Here is a 10,527-nt window from a genome sequence, read left to right as displayed (position 1 = left end):
ACTACTGAACTGAAACTTTTCTGCAAGCACACCTCACCATTGGCTATGCTGGTTAAGATTGGTGGGATCTGGAGCCCAGCAACATCTGGAAGTCCACATAAATCCCATCTCACTCTATGAGGCCATAACTGAATCACAGGATCTCCTTTTCTTCATATCTACCAGTCCATTTCACAGGTTTACCACCACAGAGAGAATATAGATGCAAATATAGTAGTAGACGAACATGCTCTTGGACTTGTTTCAATGATTTCTTAGTTGTAACACTGCTCACAATGCCATTTGTTTCATCAAAACGGTATCCTCAGAAGTTCATACACCTAAACTTGAGGGCCTAACCAAGCACAGAGATTCTGAATATGATGTTCAAAAACCAAACATATCCTCTTAAAAGAAAGCAAAACAGAAGGAGCTGTGAAATTTCACACTGGCAAATGTTATTTTGGAAAGATGTCCATTTGAAACAAGCACAACAGAAAACAAGTGGAAGTTTCAGATATGCATGACTTTGGAAAGACAAAATATTCCCAAGTGCTTCTTTACGCCTAGACAGACTAAAATAAGACATCCAAAAAGAGAGAAAGCAATAGTAGTTGGCAGTGAAAACCCAGTATTGTCTTAAGGGAGAAGCTATTGCAGAAAAATTGAAAACAGAGAATGCTTTGATTCATTTAACATCGTTTAAGAAGCAGTTTTTGGGAGGTGACAACCTTCTGTGAAATGTAGATCTTAGGTCTCTTTTGTCTTTTGTGTAAACAATATCATGACTCATTGGAAGTGCGTACAATCTCTCTTGCACCAGTTGAGAAATACCAAAGGCCTGGACAGATTTGCCCCATCAGGTAAAAAGGATGACAAAAGATGGGGAATGAAAGCAAGAGTTGTCCACCAATTCTTCTCATCTGCAGAAAGGTCGCATCATACTCTTGGAAAATGTCCAGTTAGATTAAGATCCTTACAGTTCCACCACCACAACAGAGACAAAGCAAAACTAAGACCTTCTCAAATCACACAGTTTCTTCTGCAGACTGGATGCCAATGATGTCAGGTTGCCAACAACTCCCTAAACAGCTATGGGTCATTTCTACATTGAGACCCATGAGGGAAACCGGTTTTGATCCATGGAAGACCAAGTCTTGAACTTTTTATACACAGCAAATATAATCAGAAATTTGAAATGGGGTCTTGACTGCTATTGGGAAGCATGCTAAATCTATTGGTGGATGCTGCATCAAGACTTATATAACTTGTACTGGTCTACTTGGGTTGGAACTAACAACAGAATTTAGACTTTCCACAATTTATCTTTCATTTTCCTCTTCCTATTAGCACCAGAATCATGCAAGTCAAGAGCAGACAGTACTATTAAGACCTCATGGTCCATTTCATTTTATTCACCTAGCAAGCTCACAAACACATGTTGCACTGGTGCCAACATTTTAATGTGACACCTGTCTAGTGGAAATAGGGCTTCTCCAGCCAACTCTTTCATCTACCTCACCAAAGATACCATTTGGCCATGGAAGTCCCTAATGAAAGGAAGCCATCTTTTGACTCAAAAGCCAAGGGCTAAATTGCAAGGGTCAGTGAACAATTGGAAGGTCAAGTGTGCCAATGCCAGCAAACAAACTCAGCTGCAAGTCAAGATTCTTCTCCATCAAGGACGCCCTTTCCCAGAGCAAAACAGACAATGGCTAAAGCATTCAGGAGAAAGGTCAACAGATCATTCCCAGTGTCCATGTAGATATTCCAGCCAACCATTGAGTAAAGTACAGGTCCCTTTCAAAACACACAGAAAGTCATAATGTACAGCCAAAGGTCAAGGTCTGCATAAATACAAGTTTGGATGGGGTGGGGTGAGGGGATTCAAGCCATTCAGCATGCAGCAGAACTGAAGCAGAAAATACAGAGCTGAAGTCATCACAAGGGCACTGGATGTCTCATATATTCCAAATGTGATAGGAACACCCAATCCGTGGGTAATACAATATATAAATATATATTATTGTGCAAAAGTGACATATGAAAATAAGATTTCTTACAATTCAGAATTGCCTGGTCCGCCGTGAATGCAGACGGGTGTTCAATATGAAAAACCTTTTGTTGGAATCCGGGGATGCATTCTAAATCTTCTGTGAACGCGAGCGGCAGCACCTGAGAAAACAAAAGAGAGGGAACTTTTCATATCTGCTTGTTCACTGCTTGCAACAGCTTGTGCAAATGATAGCAGGCTTGGATTCAACCTCCAGGAGATTAAAAAATGGTCCCCTCCCATCACACTTTCCCTTTCAAATGTGCTAGTTATTACCTTGGGGCATAAAATTGCATTTCAGACAAACTGAACACATGACAGACCTGTAGTTGTTTCACATAGAGCTAAATCTAACACAGCTAACAAAGGCCATTTGAGGCGGGGAAGATATTTGTAAGGATGTTCCTCTTTGCTCCCTAAAAACAATATATTCTGGAGAGACGTCTGGTCTGTTGCTCAGTGTTGTAAGTGCTCAAAGTGCTGCCAGTTCTCCAACACATGAAATTTCAGTTCATGGGATGCAATATCTAAAAAAAAATCCCCAAAAAACTTGCTTTTGAAATTGTAATGCCGGCAGACTTGGGAAAAGAACTTTCTGAAAAGGCCAAGCTGACTCCAAGGGACTAATTCAAAATGGTGCACATCATTTAACAAAGGTCCAAACCAGCCATTAGAGGGGACATTATCTGCTGCCACCAACCATGGCATCATTTAATGCCAAATGTCTATGTCCTGCCCTTCTCCTGAGCAGAAGCCCCTGGCATAACAGAGAGCACAAAGTGTGATGGGACTTAGTACGCCTGTTTAACTCAGAAAAAGATTCAAATCCAGTCCCAGACATCTCCAGGTATGGTTGGGAATGAATCTGCTTAAAGTCTTACAGAACTTCTGTCACGGTATTCAGAGACATAACTGTCCTAGTCTGTTTCAGCATCAAGAGAAATAAAGGAATCCTGCAGCACCCTTGAGAAAAAAGAAATTTCTAGCATAAACCTATACAGAGTGCAGTCCATTTTTTCATCAGATGCAGACTTATTAGAGGGCTCTACATTGTGGATGCCACCACAGGAAAAAAATCCTTTCTCCTTTTGCTATGTATGGGACTTCTGATACAAGAGGCACAATGAAGGCAGACTCCCGCAGAAGACATCAAAACATGGGTGGATGGATAACAGGAAGAAGTTATGAAATTTATACAGTCAGCCCACTGTATCCATGGATTTTGTATCCACAGATTCAACCATCCATGGCTTGAAAATTCCCCCCTCCAAAAAAATATCAAAAAGCAAACCTTGATTTTGCCATTCTATGAAAGGGACACCATTTTACTATACCACTGTATGAAATGGGACTTGAGCATCCATGGATTTTGGTATCTATGGGGGGTTGACTCAGGCAATTGTTCTGTCCAGGACTCCAAAGCCTGACATGACAATGATTCTCAATGCATCTGGGCCATGTTTTTAGTTTCTCCCTCCAGTCCTGCTCACTGTCATCCTTTTAATTGGGGATATAGAGATAGAATTAGAAAAGATCCTAAAATAATAAAAATACTTGAGGGAAGAAAAAAAATAAGAGAGCAAAAGAAATCTGAGATGGCCAGACAGAGCAGAAAGTAGGGCATGGACATCTCCCACACATATACACACAGTGCTGCTTTCCAATAGCATCACAGCAGGGATGATAAACCTGGATGAGTCCCCATTCTAAGGAGTGCTGTGAAAAATGGATAATCCAGCCCTGGAGACAGCCAGGTTTTTCTCCTGCTCAGTCACTTTCATTGCTGAGACTTCAAGTGCGACAAGAAAACACAGCCTCCAGCAGGAAATAAAAAATAAAATAAAATAAAATAGCATTTTCCTTCTTGGGCTTAAGCCACAATTTGCCCAGTTCCTGCCATCATTCAAAAGTTGTTTACCGGGAGGAAGACTGAAAATGAAATGTTTGCATCGCGCTAGAGGTGACTCTGAAGGTGAAAGGTAAGTACAGTTTGTGTCGGTGTTCATATGAGATCACTGAGCTGCCTTGTCACTTTATAAGTACCTGGCCAAGGGAAGGAAGGATAAAAGCAAAAACAGAACCTGGGAGGGAGCGAATATGGTGCGTGTCAACATCTAGCAACAAAGGCCTGTGAAACATCCCCAGCTTGCAACCCAAGCAGTCTGAGGCTAAGTAAAGAATGGCTGGCAGTGCTGGATGGCTCACAAAGAAGTGATTCGAATCAATACACCCAATATTTTGAAAGCATCTGTTGAACACCTACTGCTAGAGACAACAATGAAATAAACAGAAAGGCTAATCATATCAGTGTCTCTGCACTAAAAGGAAACTCAGTCATTGTTTTCACATTAATATTTATGCTCCATGTGCGGTGCTTTGAAAAGCAGGGACAACACCAACAAAATTAGGCCTCTGCCCCAAGGAGTTTGAAATGAAAAATTCATCACAGAAGTTCATGAAAGGAAACATTAGAAAGATGTGGGTTTAAGCTTATTGTATGTGTTTAAGTTTCAGTTTCAGAAGGGGAGGATTAAGGAGTGATTCGGTAGAAGATGGGATCTAAGGCCTCATTACCACTTACCAAAAAAAAAAAGCAGTTTGTGATCCGAATCGATGGGTTGATTCACAAGTAGAGTGTGGTTCCCACTATATTTGCCCCAATCGCATTTTTCCCTGTAAAATAACCCACTTGTGGTTCACATTCATGAATGAATCAGTTCAAAATGGACCCGCTCTAGCCGTCTGAAGGGCAAATTTAAATTGATTCCAATCCGCATCTGGTTCACACTTGCATGGAATCGATTTATACAAAAAGACACGGAAAACATCAGCATCAGAAAGATGTGGATTAAATGGGTCTAGCGTGTGGCCCCCTCTCCAAATCACTTCAGTGAATCGATTCAAGTAGGAACCAGGGTCATTTTAACCGGTTCAAACTGATTGGCGATCCGGTTTAAAAGGTAGTGGGAATTAGGCCTATGAAACTTCATAGAAAGTGGGAAAGGGGTTTGAAGTAAGAGAAATCACACTGTGCAGAAGTTCTGGTGCATAGCCAGAGTGGTGCAGTGCTTTGAGTGCTGGACTAGAACTCTGAGAGAAGAAGGTTCAAATCCTGGTTCAGCCACAAAAATCTATTGGGTGACTTTGGGCAGGTTACATACTCTCAGCATCAAAGGGAGGCAAATCCATGGTAGGGTCTCTTTAGGGTCACCATAAATCAGAACCAACTTGAAGGCAGCCAACAACAAAAGCCTGGGCATAGGGGGAAAAGAGAGAAAAGATGGAATCGTATCAGCCATCTTGAATTCCATTTTGGAAGAAAAGCAAGCTATAAATCCAATAAATAAATAAATAAATGTCCAATAAATAAATATCAGTGACCAGATCCTCTAGTCCTCCAGACATTGCTGGTCTTCATCTCTCAGCATGCCTCACCATTGATGATGATGAGTTGGACAGGACCACCTCAGAAACTGGTACATTTCATTTAAGATGTTTTTTAAATAGAGTTTGGATAGTCATTGTCTGGGATGCTTTAGCTGTGGATTTATGCACTGGAAGGGCATTAGACTAAATGTCCTTTAAGATCCATTCTAGTTCTAAAATTCTATGCTTCCATGGTACAGTCCTACACCAAGTCATCTTGTTCTTTGGATAAGTGCAAGAGTGGAAGATGATGGTCTCACAGTGGTGAGAAAGAAGTGGGAAATTCTAGGATTCCCACGGAAATGATATTGTCAAGCCAACCACCCTTACTACCCAGAATCCCAATCTAGAATTGCCTTACTTCCAAAGCTTCACAGATGAAAACCATGACATGTCTGGCCAAGCAACAACAGAGGGTGGTCAAGATGGCAAATGTCGTTATTGAGGAAGTACACGAAAAGTAGGAGAGACTGCAGCAGTTTGCTTTTGCCTGAGTCTACTGGGAAGGGTAACAGTCTTCCCATCCTCTCCTCTCCCCTACTCCCAGTGGTTAAGTGAGTGCAAATTACTTTTGCACTTTGAATTTATTTTGCAGCAAGTAATATAAGCAACAATAAAGGGGGAAGTGTGAGGAGGAGAGAGAAATTGGAATATTTTTAGATCAACTGAAAGCGTAGGATGACAGGGGATTGATCAGATCTGTCCCTGACAAATTGGAGCAGTTGGAAGATGTGAAACTGCACTGACACCCATTTACTCAGCCTAGAATTTGCTCAAACCCCTTTCTTCCTGTATGTTTCAAGAGCTACAATAATAGAAGAAATCCAACCCAAGAAGTTTCCCTCTTGTTTGAATAGGTCAGCCTGAGAAAATACCCGATACACCTTGGATTTCAAACCACCTTTAAGAATGTGATGTCGAAGGCTTTCATGGATTTTTGTGGGTTTTTCGGGCTATGTGGCCATGTTCTATAAGAGTTTTTTCCTGATGTTTCACCAGCATTCTCTGCAGATGCTGGCGAAACATCAGGAATAAACTCTTCTAGAACATGGCCACATAGCCTGAAAAAGGCACAAAAATCCACCGTGAAGAAATTTAAGGAACAGGATCCATGATGGAGCAAAACCCCAGCGCCCAACATATAAAAGATCTTAAAAACAAAAACAACAGGGTATCCAACTTTCCATTTTCCCCCTTTTTACAATTACAGGAGGGTTTCTTAACAGCAAAGAAGGAGAGAAGGAAGGAGGGAGAGGGAGTTCTTACACAGAACATAAAATTAATTTCCAACTAGCTGGTCTCAATGTCATCCAAACAGATTGGGCAATTTCAGGTTTAGAAATCATTTTCTCAACTTGTTCCACTGTAACTCTTCTCAATTATTTATCACCTTCAGGGGCATTAGATCATAAAGCCATAAGCTCCAGAGTGCTAATTTCATTTTGAAGTTGCAAGTTTCTCAGAACATCGGGGTGGCAATTAGATTTCTGCCCATAACTTAAGCACTGGTTCAGGCTGCAAAATTGTCTTAAGCAGCACACTTGTGGTGCTCAGAACCATCTCCCAGCATGGCTTTTTGGCCAGGATTAATACAGCGCAGGCTCATCAAAGAAAGAAAGAAAGAACCTTGCAATGGAGAAACTGATGTTACATTTTGTCTGTAAAGTTTGAATACAGAAAGTTGCATTATGCCGAGTTAGATCATTGACCTGTTTTGCCCAGTATTATCACCAGGGCAACATGAATGTCCAAGCTATATATACTAAATTGGAGAGTCTCAGTTTAGGAGAAACTTGTAAATAAAAAAGAAAAGAAAAGAATAATGCCATCGGTTCCTTTAATCTTGGTGTAGACTAGATCCTCAGCAAATCTTAGCCCCGGTTATCCTGCAAGGAGTTCTCCAGGATCTCAGACATATTTCTCATCACTTTCTAACTGATAGTTGTTTTTTAAACCAGAATTGTCAAAGATTAAACCTGGGAGCTTCTGCGTACTTTCCTTCTCAAATTGTGCAGAAGAAGGAATTTTGTGCAAGTGCAATTTTTCATGAATGAGAGGCAGAGTAAAAGCTGCTGCAAAAATCACCTTATATGACTCAGATAGCCACAATATTATTAAGAGCTGAAATGCAGTTTGGAGGACTATGATTTTGGTGCATTTTAGTTATGGGTGAACATATGAAGAATCTGGAAAATCTGGAATACAGTACCAGTATTCTAATCCCTGCTTGGCTATGGAAACCTATTGGGGGACCTTGAGACTCTATCACACTCTCTCAGCCTCAGAGGAAGGCAAAAGGAACCCCCACCCCTGAATAAATCTTGCCAAGAATACCCCATGATAGGTTCACTTTAGGATGGCCATAAGGCAGAAATTACTTGAAAGAGCACAAACACGTTTGAGAAATGGTAGAAAACTGCATTTCTGGAGTGTCCTGATGAAACTCCCAGCAGTTTGGGATTTATGCTATGCAAAATTCACACTCATTATGGTGCATAGAAAACGACATTTTCTGAGCAGGAAACAGTATTCTCTACAGAGAAGATGGGTATTTCTGAATATAAATCTTATTTTTTCCACAAAGAATTCTGTTTTCTCTACGAAAATGGCCCATGTGAATTTTGCACAGAACAAATCCAGAATTGTGCAAAAACCATGCAATTTTTCAAGATTTTCCCATATTGAGTCAAAAGTTTCAAAAGTTACCCGTTGCTTCATTCAGCAAGAAAATGAGCAAAGAACTGTTGCTGTTGTGTGCCTTCAGTATTTTCTGATTTATAGCAACCCTAAAGGAAACCTATGGACCCAGACAGACAGGCCAAAATAAAGCTGCTTTGGGTCACTTTGGAGGTATGCTGTTTAAATGACACATGCATCTTAAGAGGCCAGAAGCTGTGCCAAAGCTTTGCTCCAGTCCTTAGGACTGCAGCATGGTTTGGTGTGGCTTCCAGCCTCTTAGGACACATGCATCATTTAAACAGCATACCAAAGTAACCCAAAGCAGCTTTATTTTGGTCTATTTGAGCCCCTATAGGATGGGTTTCTTGGCAAGATTTGTTCAGTGTGGTGTGTGTGTGTGTGTGTGTGTGTGTGTGTGTGTGTGTTGCCTTCCCTTAAATTTGAAAGAGTGGGATTTGTCCAATGACACCCACTGGGTTGCCATGGTCAAGCAGGGATTGAAACCCTTGTCTCCAGAGTTGTGTTTAAGTGCTCAAACCACTACACCATGCAGTCTCTCCAGTGAAGAATTACATTCCTACCATTTTGCCCATTCCTACTCCCAGTAGCTTTGGTAATGCTAAGAATTATATCATAGGTCCTTGTTATGTCCTGATCTTCTTCCTTTCCCCCCAGACAAATGCATGAATATCATGCCAGCTTTGAAAAAACACTTCAAGTGATGAAATATTAAAGATATTTAATGCCAGGCTAAGAAAGTTGTAGTGAATGTATTTTACAAATCAATAGTTCTTTGTGATATGGTGTATCTGTTCGAAGCAGGGATGTTTGCTGGAAATTTGTACCCAGAATTTAATCTTCATCTATATTTCATATATATACACACATACAACAACAACAACAACTCAGCAATGGTTTGAAAATGTGTCTTCATAACCTCTCTGTATCAGATAGGAACAGAAGTCATTTTTGTAAGAAATCCTATTAGGATTTGGTACCAAGATTCCTTGAGAGATGATAAATATCCCTTCGCAGTGCCTCACCTGTCCTTTTACAGCATGATGCTGTCCTAAGAGTGAAAGTCACACTCAGAACACTGAAAGGTGGGTTATGAAAATGCAAATCATGGCATCTTTATTGGCTCATATGAATTCTAAGCTTTCTCATCACTAAAAAGCTGTGCCAGCAATAGGCTTCCATTAACTGGAATTGGAACATGACAACCTCTTTAGATGAACTGTATAGCACTGGAGAGACTTTTATAAGCAAAAGAACTCATAAAAGAAATGATGTGTTTATTATAATCCTGTTTTTTTTTATCACAGGTAGGATAGTCAGAGATAGGAAAACCTGAGAGTAGGTCATAAAAGTGATGATTTACCATTGCTCATGTTTGAGGAGCCATATAAGTCAGTAGCAAGAAGTGGACTGTGAGGCTCATCTCTGCAGAGTCAAGTTTCTTCTATGACTTGAACCCCACCATGTTGGGACAATCGTGCTCCAAAATGATTTGTAGGGAATTTGCCAGACACATTGGACTGTTTGCACTGCCACTCTTTTGATACAAGGATGCAGCATTTTTCTGAGCTCTTCAACACTTTTGAGATTAGACTGTGACTACCTGTCATACTTTGGCCACATTATGAGGAAGCACGAATCATTAAAAAACACAATAATTCTAGGAAAGGTAGAAGGTAGTAGAAAGAGAGGAATACTGCACATCAGATGGATAGATTCAATCAAGGAGGTCATGTGCAAATTTCACAACTAAGAAAAACAGTGGAGGATATGTGGTTCTTGGAGATGTACTGAGGTCTGCCTTAGGGCAGTCACTGAGAAAGAGTGGATGCAACAGAAGCAGCAAGAACCATTTCTTTGTTCTCCTTGTGGTTAAATAAACCCTGCTTTGTGTCCAATTTGATTTGAGCCGAATCTACCCAAGTGTTGGGTTCTTCAGTGAATCAAGAAGCCCATGTACTCCACACATTTTAAAGAACATTTAGGACCAATTGTGGTAATCTCCCCATTCTACAGCTCAACCAAGAACTTGGAGCTCCAGGTTTAGCACTGGAAAAGCATCTATCACATTCAAGCCATTCTTCTAGATCCATTATTCTTTGGAGAGCGGGTGATTTTAGTTGGCCCTCAGTCCTACGAAAGTTAGAGGTTGCAGCAAATCAAACCCCTATTAAGTAGTAATCTGTCCGTCATGGTGGAGCTTCTTTAACTGCCCCGGCAATGCACCTTGATAAAGGTGTGGACTCACACTATGACACCATCTATCCATTCATCACATGAAAGGTGAGGACTCACACTATGACGCCATCTATCCATTCATCACATTAAAGGTGTGGACTCACACTATGACACCATCTATCCATTCATCACAT

The 10,527-nt window shown here is 40.7% G+C and overlaps 1 protein-coding gene across 1 annotated transcript in view; it reads right to left on the bottom strand.

Moving 5' to 3' along the window:
* CDH13 (cadherin 13) overlaps positions 1–10,527 on the bottom strand; it is a 651,716-nt gene that overhangs the window by 521,407 nt on the left and 119,782 nt on the right. The window contains exon 2 of the mRNA XM_042438290.1: positions 2,043–2,154. Within this exon, the coding sequence (XP_042294224.1) occupies positions 2,043–2,154 (112 nt within the window). The remainder of the gene's footprint in view (positions 1–2,042; positions 2,155–10,527) is intronic.

Source organism: Sceloporus undulatus, chromosome 8 (genome assembly GCF_019175285.1).
Source record: "Sceloporus undulatus isolate JIND9_A2432 ecotype Alabama chromosome 8, SceUnd_v1.1, whole genome shotgun sequence".
Classification (NCBI taxonomy): Eukaryota; Metazoa; Chordata; class Lepidosauria; order Squamata; family Phrynosomatidae; genus Sceloporus; species Sceloporus undulatus.
This window is presented reverse-complemented; position numbering and strand designations above follow the sequence as displayed.